Below are 16,117 nucleotides of genomic sequence, written 5' to 3'. Positions count from 1 at the left end.
GGATTTTCTGCTCTCAGGAGGCTCCTCTGTGAACAAGTGTAATTGCCTTTTATTGGATATCCCTGTTCTGTATTATGAGAAAGTAAATGGCAACGGTTGTGAATATCAAAGGAAATACTTTTTCACACAATGCATATTTAACTTGTTGAACTATTGTAGGGTATTTTTGAAGCTTAGAGCTTAATAGGATTCTGAAAATGATTATACCTTCGTATGGATACAGATATCTTGAATTACACTAAATAGGATACAGGTTAATAAGGTATGTTAGCCTTCATGTTTCAGAACATAAGCCAATAACCAACTGCCTAAACTTTGGAATAGTCCTCTCCATTGGGCATGGTGTTACCTAATTGTCCATCATGAGCATTCTACATCTTTCTCTGAGCATTTGGTACTGGGCCAGAGACCAGTCACAGGGCAGGATGGACCATTGTTCTGATCTAGTCTGGGAAGTCTATGTACTTAATCCTCTGTAACCCAAAACATATGGATACCATGCTACTATTTGAGCTCCACCATTCTAGAAATCCAGAGAGCTAAAGTGGATCTAGACTATATGGGACCCCCGCGTTGATTTGCTGCCCCCAAGCTATCAATTTGTCCCCAGAGATCTTTAGTTACAGTGATTGCTCTACATTATCACAGTGATCAACAGCAGTAACAGGTATGAAGTTGCTGGAGACAGAAATGATTGATTTTAAGACTATCGTGGGACTCTTGAATTTCTGACTCCATTGTCTTGTTTGTAAAAGCAGGTGGAATGTCAAGATGCCTTGGAAACAGCAGCACGGGCAGAAGGCCTTGCGCTGGACATCTCCGTGCATTCCCAGCTGAGAATGTTGGATGAGCAGCATCACAAGGGCAAATATCACCATGGCTTGAACTTGCTAAAACCCATACGGACTACTTCCAAGTAAGACTTTGTGCTAAAAAAGAACTGATCTGGCAACCTCAGCCTTCTTGAAAATAGACTGTCAGAATGTGATTGCAGCTCTTAAATTTGTTGGTTGATGCTGAAATGTCATCTTTGAAAATGTATTTAGCAAGTATTTATTTGTGTAGACCATGCAGAATTCTCAGATGATGATTGTATTTGGAGGGGATTTTGTTTTTCTTAAAGGTTATTGCAATAGTTTCTCTTTTTCATTTCATTGTAATTTCTCCCTCGTCTTTTAGACACCAGCACCCAGTAGACAATGCTGGACTTTTCTCCTGCATGACCTTTTCATGGCTCACTCCTCTGGCCCGCACAGCGTACAAGAAAGGGGAGCTGTTTATGGACGATGTGTGGCCTTTGTCAAAGCATGAGTCTTCAGATGTTAACTGTAGAAGGTAGGGATATGCTGGTCCATATTATTTCCCTTGTACTCTAGCCCTTTGCAGCCTGGTATATACTGTAGTCTGGTATTTTTGAAGATATTTGCATGTGCTAATATTGAAAAAGCAGCTCTTAAATCCTTTCTATCAGAGGAGGGGATCTTAAACTTATTTATCCTGGGGCCAGTTTCTTCTGAGATACACTGGTGTTTCAACCTCACTGACTTCAGTGGGGTCGCACTGCTGTAACTGAGCAGGTTTTATCCCCATGGGTGTTTCATAACTGCTTTTCCGCTTTTGCTCCTTATCAGAACTATTTTTATGTTTTTAAACAAGTTCTGGGGGTCTCAGCCCAGATTCTGAACATGCAATGCTGAGTTAATGACCAGATAACAATGATAGTAACCGAATATGGTCTGATTACAGGCCAGATCCTGCAGTCAGGCTAAACTGTTGTGGTCAGTGAGATATTTGCTCAGGGCAAGAGCTATAAGATTTAGCCCCAGGGTTTTATTGCAGGATAGAACAGAAAAGGGGAGGAGGTGGTGAGATTTGTGTTCCTAATAGGACTCTGGATAAAGTAAAAAGCATTCTAACTTTTTCAGTTCTGCTCAGTGTAGAAGCCTCTTTGCACAGAAATTCAGGATAGAACTATTTTCCCTGGCTGTGTAGAAGATGCTATCCATGTTATGAAGCTTGATGGTTTGTGTTGCTCACAGTCGTGTGTCTAATGAGACGTTTATCAGAGAATAACCTTTGAGATATAGCATCTGTTGTCCAGTAGAAAGATTTGTAACTCCTGGTTTGTGCTTCTTTTAGGTTAGAGAGACTATGGCAGGAAGAACTGAAAGAAACGGGACCTGAGGATGCTTCTCTCCGGAGGGTTGTATGGATCTTCTGCCGCACCAGGCTCATAATTTCCATAGTGTGTCTGATGATCACGCAGCTTGCAGGCTTCAGTGGACCAGTAAGTAATATCCATCCTTTTTTTAACAACCATAGAGGGCTCCATCCCATGGCCAGCTCTAACATGTTAAGGTTTCATTGCAGGGTCACTGACACAGTATGATTAGTTAGAAATATTGGTCCTTACAGTTTGCTGAGAGAAGATGATGTTTCCAGAACGAAACAGCAATGCAAGATAGCTTTCATACGGCTGGTGGATCATTTACTGATGGGGCCAGGTTTCTGGAGAGGTAGTGGGTTTAGGTGTCCTGAAAGAAAAACACACTTGGCTTTTCTCTCTCGTTTTGAGTGTAGCTTAAAGTTCCTCCTTAACTGGTGTGATCATATTGCACTAAATTCTTGCCTAAAGTTTTTTGCTTTTAGATAGGTAATTATTTTGGAAGTAAAATTCAAACTGGCAAGACATCACTTTGTAGAGCATTCGCATTAATAGTGCAGTCTGCAAGAAATGAAACTGAGTGGTGGTGTTAGATCATTATTTAAAAACCAAAGGAAATGGGGCTCAGGAGAAGTCTGCAAACGTGGGTATCGATGCTACAAGGATTGATCAGGCGGGTTACGTTTAGAAGCATTAGAATATGGAATTGCCATTAGGAACTGCTGCTGCTTGCACTAGTTAGTAATGAAGATTCAACGTATGGGCCTTGACATTCACACCATTTTCTTGTCACCTGTTTGTTGCACATGTTGTGCAGATTTACAGTTGCGATCTTGACTAAATTTATTCTCTACAAATTTCCCTTGAGGAGTAGGAGCAGTATTACTGCTTGTAGTACATGTTTCAGTGTGCTGTTAAGATGGAGGTTCATTACTTGGGTAAGTACAACGGGGGTGTGTTGTTAGGTTTAAAAGTCTTCTAAAAATGTTTTTCTTGCTTTTTGAACCTTTTAAAAGTTTGCCTTGTTTCTTGTAATAGGAATAACAATAATTGTTCTCTTGGTATTGTTTCACAGTAATAACTAATTAATGATAATAGCTTGTGGTAATTATGAAACACTTGGACAACCTGTTGAGTGCACTGTTGATTATCAAAATGTTGAAGTATTAAGGTTTTAACAGAACCAGGTTCCCCCAAGAAGAGCTTCTGTCATTGTTTCACTACAGGGCCCAATAGCTGCTCTTATCTTTAGCAGAGAACTTACAGCAGGGTTGTCCCTAATTTCTTTAGAATAATTGTATCTATTTGTCAGAGCCAAACTGCTGAGTGGGAAGAAACTTCAATAGGTTGGGTTTTTAGGTTCCAATTCATGCTCAGTTTGGATGCTTTAAAGTTATCCTTCAAACATTTGCCTATATCTAGTCAAGATTGGACTGCTCTCTGAATAAGGAAAGTGCCCTTTTGGGTTCCATCACTTGGAATGAAAGATGAGTCTTTACCACCCTCCCCATAGTGATACACCTATGCTGTCTCCTCTGAAGTATCAGTGCTTTCTTGTACTGATGCACCTTTTCAGTCACATTGAAATGAGAAGGGAGATCTGGAAAAGCACTTAGCTTGTCCACATGTATTGGTGAAAATTACCAAAATGGAGTTAAACATTTTCCCAAACTTGAAAATTCTGAATTGAACTTCCATGACATTGGAATGCTAGTGGAAATGGCGTAGTGGTGGTCTCACTAATAAGCATTGTGATGGTTATAACTGAGGGGGTGCTTATTGGATTTCATATTTGGGCTTTTTGATATCCTTCAGGAGTCTTGCACATCTGGCACAATTTCTAACCTTGTAGCCTGTTCAGAGACTGCTTATTTTCCTGTGTCAGAATACCTTCTAATAACCATCAGAATGCACGAGTGCAGGTGAGATACTTCTCATCTCCAGTTGATACAGTTGCTGCCATTTAACCAGCTGCTAAACCTTTTATGTTCAGATGGAGGGGAGGGGCAAAGAATATTTCTAATTTACTAAACAAAATCAGTTTAACTCCAGGCCTGAACAATTTGTATGTTTGCTCAGAACTAGCCTTCCTGTTTGGGAGATGGGGAAACTTGCTATCTTAGTGGAGTACAGCTTGACCGTTCAGACAGTTATTGGAGGGGGGAGTGGTAAGCCGTTTGAGGTAAGTTTCCCACTCTTCTAGTTCCGCTCCAGTCGCAGCTTGCTTTGTGCTGTCAGATACTGGATGTGGGTGGGGAATCTTTCTCTGTAGTGGAACCAATGACAGAAGCTGTTCTTTAGAATTTTCAGGATGGCTGTATTCTGCGATCAGAATGAGACAGTCAAGCTGGTCAGAATCCAACGCCAAGAGTAAAGGTAAGGTAATGTTTATTCAATGGGAATGCTTAAGACAGCCGAGCAGCTAATACCAATTACTATGGTAACAATCGCAGGAGTCCCTTTCCCCACTTAGTTTAAATTAAAATTTTTAAAGCTTTAACTCCAATTTTGTAAAGAACTTTGCTGGATTTCTTTTTTTCATTAAACTTCTTCAAATGGAATGTTTTGAAATGTAAATGCTAAATATTGTGACTTCTTTTTCCTTTTTCAAATTCTTTAATCTGCTGTTTCCTCTTTTTTTTTTTTTTCCGTTTGAAATGTTTTTTTTTTGTTTTTGTTTGGTATAATGTAAGCATTGTCTTTTATCTCACCACGGGAGATGCTGATTCTATAGAACAGTGCTGAAAAATTGCACTTAAAAGGTTTTGGGAGGAAAGAGACCCCAGGAAACATCTGCTATCTTTACACACCTTCCCTTGGAGACTTTCAGCAGTGCTGTGGGGTGCGAGAAAATGCTTGCTGTGCTGCGATCATGCTGAGTTACAGCTCGTGAGGAAAAGGGGGGCTTTTGACTCCCACTACTCAGTGACTCAGTTGTGTATGTTGGATTGAAAACAGGAAAAGAAGCCAATCTTCTCATTAGTAACTGCAAACCAACTGTATACAGTTGTGGCCAAAACAGTTGATGTAAAGCTAAATGTAAGTGAGGAAAAAGCTGGAATACAGTAGTTCTGTGAATGTGAGCTTCTCACATTTGATCAGGGACTAGTGTGTAAATTTCTCGATGGGCCATTCCAGAACCTGATGGACATCTGGCTTTAATTCACACTTCGAAAGTGAATAAGCAAAACTATATACAGCATGTTTCCTTGGTTCTGGGATACAGAATCAGCCACTTCAGGACAAACGCATTCAGCCTCCATTTTTATCTGTTGTTCGGTGCTGGGCTATAGCTGCTGTTACCTTTGCTGAAGTAGTGCCTTTTTGTTTTTCCTCCCTGCTCACGCTATGCAGAACTCTTATTTGCAAAACCTGTTTTAGCCAAGAGGACTTCAACAGACTGTGAAAGGCTTTCCAAATCATTTCTTTGATCTCACATTTTTGGCATTTTGTTGTGTTGTGGGCAAAGGTAATTCTCAGCTCTGTATTAAAGTACCAACGTCTAACCGTATAAACACCAGCGTCTTTAAGCATCTTTGTCGAAAAGCCTTCTTTAGGGAACCTCCATTTGTTAGCTGTGAGGCCTTACTGTAGCATACCTCTTAAACCAAATTTAAGAATCCATGCACCCTCGGGAGCCTGCCTGACTAGCACTGCAAGTTTCACTTCTTCTCGGACTTTGTGAACATATATCGGTTCTGTTTTTGTATCTTTAATTTTGTGTGTGTAGTTTTAACTTAGTTCGCGTCAGAGGCTAGACTGTTTGTTAGATTCTAGCCTTTTATAATTCTCTTGTATGTTCAGATTGTATGTTTATGCGATGCTCTTCCTGTTGTACAGTGTTTGTGAGATGTTACCCATTTTAACATGGCACTTGATTGTTTTTAAATAAAAGACTGTTATTTCTCAGTTGATAGTATTTAATGCTGCTGATGAATGTGATTTACATGATGATATACTATGCTGTTGGCTAACACACAACTGGAGGTGGGAATCAGTGGTTCTTGGGGCTGTCCTGTCTTTCGGCAGGTGATGTTTGAAATGTGATTCCTGAGGTAAAATATTTTTGTTTTTGGAGGGGGGAGGTGGGTGGTGGGGCAAAGCATTTTTTTTTTTTTTTTTTAATAGTCTGGTATCACTTACCTGTGTTTTCTGCATGTTCTTTTCTTTACTATTAAACTGCTGATGTTTATTTTCAGGAATGTTTTGCAAATGCCCTTCTCACTCTTCCCCAGTACAACTGTAGGTACATTGTTCCTTTTTATCAAATAAGCACGTTTGACGCAAACAAAAAAGGTCTTAATGTCACATAAAGGAATGTCTCTTAATGTGTTCAAATGTATAAATACAGACTATTTTTAAAAACTTTTTTGTATGATAAAGCATTGCTTTCAACTAACTGACAGATTTATGTTAAGTTAGAAGACCTAAAGAATAAGAAGTTTTTATTGCAAGGAATAAGATTCCAAATTTCAATTCCCCATACCTGCTAAATTTGACTCTCTGCTCTCAGCAGGGCTTTGTGTAACAGTACTGTGTGTTTTGACCATTTTTATTTCTAGAAAGAAGATTCCATGTAATACAAATCGCTCATTGACAAACAAAGCAGCCCACTCATTTCTAACTTAACATAAGTTGTTGCATGGTGCCTCTGGTACATTGGGGTGTTCATGCGAGTTTGCATTTCTTCCTGTAGGCTTTCGTTGTGAAACACCTTTTGGAATACACGCAGCAAAGTGAGTCCAACCTGCAGTACAGCTTGTTGTTAGTTTTTGGCATCCTAATGACGGAAATAGTGCGCTCTTGGTCTCTGGCCCTAACCTGGGCTTTAAATTACCGCACTGGGGTCAGACTGAGGGGAGCTATCCTGACAATGGCATTCAAGAAAATTCTCAAGCTGAAGAATATCAAGGACAAGTCTCTGGGGGAGGTGAGCTACAGTACCCTGTTGGAAATTACCGTACAAAAAAGGATACTTGTTGATTACCTCCTTCTGAGGATAATACTTATGTTGTTTGTATTTTTCAGCTCATAAACGTATGTTCCAGTGATGGGCAGAGAATGTTTGAGGCTGCAGCAGTTGGCAGTTTGTTGGCTGGGGGCCCAATTGTTGCCATTCTAGGCATGGTTTATAATGTAATTATTCTAGGCCCAACAGGCTTCTTGGGATCTGCTGTCTTTATCCTCTTCTACCCGGCGATGGTGAGTAAGCGGCATTCAAACTCTTATACAAAATAGTTTGGAAATATTCTTGAAATGTGCTTCACACCTCACTCCAAGAATATCCGTGTCTGTGTACTGAACAGAAGATGTTGATAGATACTGGACTAAGTCCCTTTAGGGTCCTGCATGTAATTTAAAAGACATTGAAAAGTAAAAGTTCAGAGGCAAGAAATTCAGATAATAAAGGGAATTAGAAATAATAATAGAAGTGACTGATGGAAATAAATTTTGGTGAGATGGAAAATTGGCAACTAAATCATGGAGTGATACGCTTCCAGGCTGGATTATTGTAATTCACTGGATTTGGTACTGAAGGTGAAAAATGCAGGGTGTCCAGCTTGTTCAGAACATGGTGACTTACCTCAGCAGCAGGCTGGGAAGCCAAGAGCACACCACTTCTGTGCTCCTCATCCTCTGTTGGCTTCCAGATCACTTCTGATTAATCTTCAAGCCTATGGTTCTGATCTTTAAATACATGAACCGATCAAGACCCAGTTACATCAGAGACAGTCTCTCCATCCATGAACCACGAATGCAGTTCCATTCCTCTGTGACAAGAGAGCTGACATAATTAGGACAAAGTGTGCTGCACCTGGAGAAAGAAGTGTTATTGGCCAAGGCGGGCGGTTGGGGAAAGAGCCACCAGGAAAACAGAGCCAAAATCTGTTTGTCTGTAGACCACACTGCAAGACTGCTGTAATTTTCCCATTATAATAAAAATGTATTTTTTTGAAAAAGTTACTCATGAGTGAAGGGCAGAATCCTGCAAGATCTCCTATGGTCTAATTTATCTGCTCAATAGTAAGGGAATAGTGATGAGTACAACAGGTAAATAATTGGATTGTGACGGAAGGGGTGGAATTTAATAGCCTTGACCAACTATTTTCACTATTCACCTCTCTCCTCCTTACTGCTTTCTGTATCTGAGAGGGATTAAAAAAGGAGTAAGGATGCTTAAGATGGGACAAACAGTTGAAAACTGTTTAGTGAGGTGGGTTTTCTTCTGGGTTTTAGGAAAGAGAAGGGGTAAATGTCACTGACTGTTGACAGAGTGAGAAATGTCTATGAGGACATGGCTACCATCTTGTCTTAGACCTGATTAGTAAAGGTGCAAATATATTGTTTTACCACCCTTATACAGTAGTGTTGCTGTAAGATTTGGTATACTAAAGAAATTGCTCGGCATGTGCAAGGCCCATCTCTTTCTTGGGCCTTAGGGGGGGAATGAGTATGGGATGTGGATATGTTGGGTACCTTGTATTCTTCTGGTGTGAGGGTTCGTTTTATTTGAGGCTAGTCTGTATTTTTACTTGAGGGATTTTAAAGAAATCTAGTTTGGTTAAATATTAGTAAAAGCACTGAGAGCCTTTTGGAAATCTGAATAAAACTAACCCAGTTGAGAATAGAACTAGAGAGAGAGCCCAGTGTTCAGTGCATTTATGCTTGCTAAATGAAGTGTGATGCTCTGAAGGGGCGTTTCCAGCTCATCACTTTGGCCAGGGAGGGTATCCGGTTGTCCTGTCGTTGATGTCCCTTTATCAGACTACTTGCTTTCTTCTATAGTTAGTGGAATTGGATGCATTTGCCATTTCTGAGTTGCTGCTAAGATGTATGGTGCCTCTTCTTGTTTCAGATGTTTGTATCACGGCTCACAGCTTATTTCAGAAGGAAATGTGTGTCAGCGACCGATGAGCGTGTGCAGAAGATGAATGAAGTTCTTAACTACATTAAATTCATTAAAATGTATGCCTGGGTCAAAGCATTCTCTCAGAATGTTCAAAGTGAGTACAGACACTCTGTAAACGCATCTCCCTTTAAAAAACACGCCACCCAGCCACATCCTGCTGGATCCTCCTAGTTCACTTCGGTAGATGCTCTTGCATGTGTGGTGTGCTAGATCATCCATCCCTCGGACGTCCTGCTATTCTTCTTTACAATGGGCTGGCATGGCAATCTCTGTTCCAAAGTCTCACCTTTTAGCACAATGCTTCCCTCTAACTTTTGGGCTTAAAGACCTTTATTAACATTGGAGTGGCTTCTACTATGAGTACTAATCTTGACTGACCTAGTACAAATTGGTCAGTTTTTAAATGTAATAAGAGTGATCAGGATGCCAGCCTCACTGAGTTACACGTACGCTTATTTTTCTACCCTCCTGTAAAGGTAGCTCTTTCTAGAACATGAGAAATGCTAAAGCAGAAGAGGGTAATTCTCTCTTACTCCTAGTGTTCCCAATGCATTAGTTGTGCCTGCTGCATTTGTATCTGTCTGAATTGCACCTCAGATGTGGTGGTGGTTTTTGTATTTCTAGAAATCCGAGAGGAAGAACGTAAAATCTTAGAGCGTGCAGGTTACTTCCAGAGCATCACTGTGGGAGTGGCTCCAATTGTTGTGGTTATTGCCAGTGTCGTGACGTTCTCTGTCCATATGATCCTTGGCTATGATCTCACAGCAGCTCAGGTAATTGACTGGCTCATCACAGAATGTTGCTTTATAATATCACTCCTGCAGTAGCCTTTCTTGGTTAAACTGTTGTAATCCTAAGTGGGTGCAGTTCAAAATACCCCAGATCTGTGAGAGTCTTCTTTATTTTGTGGCTTGGCTCACAGAAGTGAGTATTTGATGGCACAAAGTAGAGGCAGGAGTTACGCAATCTTCCTGTGCACAGGTTGGCCAATGCTATTAAGTCCTGGCCTCCCAAGAGCAGGGGCTCAGGGCCAAATTTTCATCTGGGAAGAAGACCCAGTATCCTCGTTTGTGGGCATGATCTGCACCTGTGTTCTCTTGGCAGAAACAGGCTTCTGCAAAAAAGAGACTGGGACACTAGAGGTTTTTGCTGAAGTTGTGCAGCTGGATGTAGGAGACCAGTTTATCTTCCCTTGTGACCTAAGGTAGAATTTGAACCCAGGTCTCTAGAAGTGAGAGGCTAAAGCCGTAACCTGCAGCACCCTGTAGGTCTTCTGGTTATGTCATTTCCAATGGAACTACAAACACTTGGACTATATCTCCCCATTTAGTTTATTCTAAAACTCTGTGATGGGGAGGAACCTGCCTTTTCCTGTATCAGGTTAGAGTATGTTATATTTAAATGGCTCGTCTGGAATTGCAGACCTTTCCTTCTCAAGTGGAATGGTCTTGAGTTGCTGCTGTTGATGGAACTTAATCCTTGGTGGTTTGGAATTGTTAATGGATACTGCCACCAAAAGCTTTTTGTTTTGTGTCTGTCCTGTGTTTAGGCTTTCACAGTGGTCACAGTCTTCAATTCCATGACGTTTGCTCTGAAAGTAACCCCTTTCTCCGTGAAGTCTCTATCTGAGGCATCTGTGTCTGTTGACAGATACAAGGTGAGTGGTCTTTTGGCCATATAATTTTATCCTTACGTGTGGAGCATCTCTTACAATACATGAATGCAGTTGACTATGCTAAGGAATCATTTTAATGCCAAGGGTATTTTGGAGCAGGCCAGAGGTTGTTCTCTGGTTATATGTGCAGCTCTTACTCCCTGCAGAAAGGGTATAAAACCTCATACTCGGGGCTTAAGCCAATCGCAAACTATTAGGGGTTAAGATGACACCTTCCTGAGGAGCAGGCTGTCTCACATCTGATGACTGCAGGATTTCTTGCACCTTGCTGTGAAGCACCGGTGCTAGACACTATTGGAGACAGGATACTGGACTAGGTGGGGACCACACATCTTATCTAGTACAGCAGTTCCTATACTGTCTTTTAAGAGCAGTCTCATAGAGGAGAATTCACTGTAGCTAGAACTCAATGGTATATTTCCTCAGTGAAACCCAGCATGTGTTACATTTGTACTTCTGCAGACTAACTTTCCAAGAACTGGGAATACATTTTTTTATTTGTAACCAAAAAAGGTTTGTGGTATTGGAATTCTGTTCCATTAAAAGAAAAGGAGGACTTGTGGCACCTTAGAGACTAACCAGTTTATTTGAGCATAAGCTTTCGTGAGCTACAGCTCACTTCATCGGATGCATCCTTATCCTCAAATAAATTTGTTAGTCTCTAAGGTGCCACAAGTACTCCTTTTCTTTTTGCAAATACAGACTAACATGGCTGCTACTCTGAAACCTGTTCCATTAAAGCATCTGAAGAGTAATCTGTGTCCAAGGTGTAAGTCTTTAGTGAGCATATGAGTCTTTGTCACTATGATCATTTTTGAATTTTAATTTCTTGATTTTTAAATTATTTAAGGTCCTTTTGATCACTTCTTTCTCTGCTCCTTGACCACCAGAGATTGGGCCCAAGCTAGAATATCTGGACCTGTATACCTGAAGTTCAGGTGTCCTGATCTGGAATGCTGATTTTGATCCATCTGTACATTAACATACATTTAAATGGCAGAGAAATGGGAGAATTCCTAACCTATGTGTATATAATAGACCTTCTCTAATATCCAGTATTAATCAGGCCAATGGTCTGTCCTATCAGCTATCCTGTCACCAACAATAGCCAGTATAGCAAGTGCTTCAGAGAAAAGTGCAAGAAAGTCCATAATGGAGAATAAAGGAATGTTTCATCCTAACCTCTGGCAGTTATTGGTGGCCCTATCGCCCTCCTGTCCCATGATATATGTAGCCCAAAATTGCACTGTTTTTTCAGCCATATGGTACCACCAATACATGTCCAATTTGCTTAGGTGGTTGTTCTAAACCTATGTTAGTGGAGGTTTGCAGCTGCAGAGCAGAAAATGTAATGGATGCTAGAAATGTGTGTGGAGGGGAACAGAACAGGAGAGAGCAGTGACTTTCAGTTTCCTCACATACGAAGTACATGTAGTTGTCAGTGACAAAGCCTCAGACTCTCTACTCTTGCTTTAACTCTAACTGCCAGAAAGAAAATGCCTAACCCAAGGTGGTTGTTGCTTAGATAGATGTATATTCATGTGGCATGAAGAATTTTGGGAATAAAATGTAACATTGCAGTCTGTCTAAACTAAATCTAAGGCAGTAAACTTGCAGTTCAGATCACAGAAACACTCTTCTCTCACCTCTCAATCTCTGAGAGCACACTTGTGTTTGTGCTCTCCCAGTGCAAACTCCCTGGACAAGCCAGTGATCTGTTTTATCTCTTAGATAGTTCTAGGCTTTTAACATCTCACTGATGTTTCCAAACATGACTGTGTATCCTGAAGTCTGCATACAGGTAATGTCAGTTAGATGGACTTCATGTAATCAATGGCATGAAAGAAGCCTGTGCCTAAGTACAATCAGACAGCGCAATCTACAGTGGAATACCTGGGAAATCCAAAGGCTCATGAGGCACCTTCTTCATTTGATCCTAATTTTGAATCGCCCTAAAATCAGACTTCTTTTAAATTCAAAAACACTGAAGGCAGTGTCTTTGTGACGAGGGGAAGGTGTGAGGTAATATCCCTCAAGTTCTTTGAGGCTCCTACTGTCACCTGTGCAGAGGGTAATGGGCTGGCTGTGGTGGTCGGTAATACTACAAATAGAAACGTAGCTGACTGCTTGGCTCTCTCCTGTGTCTGACGCTTTCTTGCAGGTGCATGATTTAGAGGGATGACTCACGAGTACTAGAGTGATTCTTGTTGGCAGTTTAAAATGCTCCTAGTTGAAAAGTGCCTGTTCAGTTCAAAATGCAGGTTGTCTAATTGAAAGCTGTTTTATCGTGTGGATTTGGTAACTGAACTGTGGGGAAAACCTCTACAGAATCTGTAACTGTGGTCTTAAGGAGAGATGGATGTGGTGGAAAACTATACAGTGGACTTTCTGTGTTAGTTGTTACTGCTGCACATTCCCAAGACTTCACAAATGAGCTAACTTTGTCTCAGGTGGCTTTTTCCAGCAGAAATTATACCTCTTCTGCATGTGGGTGCAACAAGCCATCCCATCCCTTCTAGTTATGGGAAAAGTCTGTAAGGAGTTGTTGTGCTAGGCATGTGAGCACCTTTCCTTCATTCTCATGCCCTCTGCTATTATGCCTTATATTTGGAAATATAATGCAAGCAACTGCAAACATCTTTAAAAGTGCTAACCTCCCCTTCCACTCCACCCTACAGCATACATATCCGTGTCCAAAATATAATAATTCTGTGAAAGTCTTACAGTATCTAAGAGCTTCCACCTCATTCAGGAATGCTCAGGCCCCTTAGCAGGCCTGGAGTTAATTTACACTAATGAGCTACCTTTTGCTCTTCAGCTTCCTCCTACTGTACAGCCTGATGTGTTTTGCTGCATGAGTGTGCCATAGGCTTGTCTCCAGTCTTGACCAGGTGTCTCATCTTTACACCTCTCTCACAACTTCTATCAGAGTTTGTTTCTAATGGAAGAGGTTCATATGATAAAGAAAAAACCAGCCAGTCCTCACATCGCGATAGAGGTGAAAAATGCTACCTTGGCTTGGGAGTTCTCCCACGCCAGTGTCCAGAGCTCACCAAAGCTGACCCCTAAAATGAAAAGAGACAAGAAGGTCACCAAGGGCAAGAAGGAGAAAATGAAGCTACAGCATGAGGGACCGCAAGCGGTGCTGGCTGAGCAGAAGGGCCATCTTCTAGTGGACAGTGATGACCATCCAAGCCCTGAGGAAGAAAACAAAAACATCCATCTAGTTAACTTTCGGCTTCAGAGGACTCTCTACAATATCGACCTGGAGATTGAAAAGGTGAGGAGAAAAAACTATAGCATATCCCAAGAACCCTCCTGACCTGGCATTCCTGTGGAAAAGGCTGTCTTAATTCGTATTAAATGGAGCAGATCACTGCTGCCATCTCTCTCTAATATGCATGTGCAGCCCATGACAACTGTAAATACCAGTATGTAATGTCCCATCTTGATCCAAGCAGCTGTGCCACTTTTATCCACCTGGATCATTGCAAACTGGTACCATTAGTTGCAGAACTCTGGGCTCTATCACCCCTGCCATGGGCTCAGTGAAGGTTTTGTTTGTTTTCAGTATGGTATCTATCATGAGCAAGCTATTAAGTATGCAGAGATCTTAACATTGCAGCAAGGGTTTTCAGCACAGGACTTATTTCTACAGCTGTTTGTAACTTTGCAGATATTCAGTTAAACTGAGGACCTTGTGCAGGTGCATTTGGAATGATCGACATTGCTGTGGTTTAGCATAGCAGAGGTGTTTCACTGAAGAATGTTTAGTCCTCAGTACTTCTTTAGAAGGATCCAGAGGGACTTATAGATGCTACAAGCACCTGGAGTTTAGGTGGATAAAAATACGATAAAATGTTGAACAAAAACATCAAGCTTAATCCAGAGCATATTTAATAAAAATGTTTTTGTACGTCCGACTACCAAGTTACTTGTTGGAAAAACTCAGAAAATCTTTTGTATAGTCAGATGGTGGTGTATTTTAAACCCTGTGACTTAAACAGTGTGACCACATAGTCATAGGAGTTTTCAGGAACCTTGAAAGAAGACTAAATTCATGTTTGATAGTATAAAGCTACATTGTTGTAAAAGCAGGAAAAACTTATGTACAAGAGCCCAGCAGTGTTCTTATCCGGTACCAGCAGCTGACAACTTTTTTTTAACAGATGCTTAATTTTTTTGGTTCTTTCGTAATCAGAGTAATTCTGATAAATTCATTGGGCATTTAACGTGGTGTCAGTAGGACTTTCTCTGTTAAGTACCATTCAACACTATTGTTAAACTGTTGACTAGGACTCAGACTACTAGAAGCTTAGAGATTGTGATTAGAGATGGAAAAGACTTCTCGGATCCCATCCCTTCTTTCTAATTGGGAGCCAAGGCAAGATTGGCAAGGAGCTGGGATTGTTTAGCCTGCAGAAGAGAAGAAGGAGGAGGGATTTGATAGCTGCTTTCAACTACCTGAAAGGGGGTTCCAAAGAGGATGGCTCTAGACTGTTCTCAATGGTAGCAGATGACAGAACGAGGAGTAATGGTCTCAAGTTGCAGTGGGGGAGGTTTAGATTGGATATTAGGAAAAACTTTTTCACTAAGAGGGTGGTGAAACACTGGAATGCGTTACCTAGGGAGGTGGTAGAATCTCCTTCCTTAGAGGTTTTTAAGGTCAGGCTTGACAAAGCCCTGGCTGGGATGATTTAACTGGGAATTGGTCCTGCTTTGAGCAGGGGGTTGGACTAGATGACCTTCTGGGGTCCCTTCCAACCCTGATATTCTATGATTCTATGATTGCTCCCTATTGCCCTATTTCCAAATGTGTTGTCCAGTCTGTTGGTAAAAGTTCCAAGTGATATGCTTCTAGCTCTTCCCAGAGAGGCTGTTCCTAAACCAGAGCCATCTCACAATCAGGAAGGTATCTATCTGATAGCTGTTCGGTGCAATACGTAAGGATATAATCAGGAATAATGGAAATGAGAGAGATTTAGGCTATCTTCACTCTTTAGTGTTAAAACCTTAACATGTCTTGGGCTGTTACCTTTCCTCTCCTCCCCCTTAGCTGTCTCCTAGACAAACTGTGCAAAGTTAATCTTTCCTCATAAGTCAGTCCCTTCACTCCTTTGGTCATTTTGGGACTGATCCAAAGCCAATTGAAGTTAATGGAAAGACTCCCTTTGGTTCAGGTAGCTCTTCAGTGCTCTGTCCAGTCAGGCAATATCTTTCTGGTATTGTGGTGCCCAGAGGTGAATTCAGCATTTAAAGTTTGGTTGCATCAGAGCTGTATGGAAAGGAATTGGTCACCTGTCTTTACACAGAGGAAAGCTTAGTGGCTCAGCGGGTTAGTGAATCTGCCTTTCACCTATCCTGTTCA

General features: G+C 41.1%; 1 protein-coding gene across 6 annotated transcripts in view; it reads left to right on the top strand.

Moving 5' to 3' along the window:
- ABCC5 (ATP binding cassette subfamily C member 5) overlaps positions 1–16,117 on the top strand; it is a 94,071-nt gene that overhangs the window by 51,887 nt on the left and 26,067 nt on the right. For 3 of the 6 annotated variants that reach the window (XM_084638804.1, XM_084638803.1, XM_084638806.1), the window contains 9 exons: positions 756–916; positions 1,180–1,335; positions 2,140–2,287; positions 6,861–7,094; positions 7,193–7,366; positions 9,021–9,168; positions 9,699–9,847; positions 10,624–10,731; positions 13,679–14,029. In XM_084638804.1, coding sequence (XP_084494930.1) covers positions 756–916; positions 1,180–1,335; positions 2,140–2,287; positions 6,861–7,094; positions 7,193–7,366; positions 9,021–9,168; positions 9,699–9,847; positions 10,624–10,731; positions 13,679–14,029 — 1,629 coding nt within the window. Of the gene's footprint in view, positions 1–755; positions 917–1,179; positions 1,336–2,139; positions 2,288–4,465; positions 4,822–4,857; positions 6,074–6,860; positions 7,095–7,192; positions 7,367–9,020; positions 9,169–9,698; positions 9,848–10,623; positions 10,732–13,678; positions 14,030–16,117 lie in introns of those variants that run through there. The other 3 variants (XM_084638805.1, XM_084638808.1, XM_084638807.1) reach the window with 3 other exon arrangements.

Source organism: Lepidochelys olivacea (assembly GCF_965140295.1).
Source record: "Lepidochelys olivacea isolate rLepOli2 genome assembly, chromosome: 9".
NCBI lineage: Eukaryota > Metazoa > Chordata > Testudines > Cheloniidae > Lepidochelys > Lepidochelys olivacea.
Note: the sequence above shows the minus strand (reverse complement) of the source record. Positions and strands in the feature narration are given on the sequence as shown.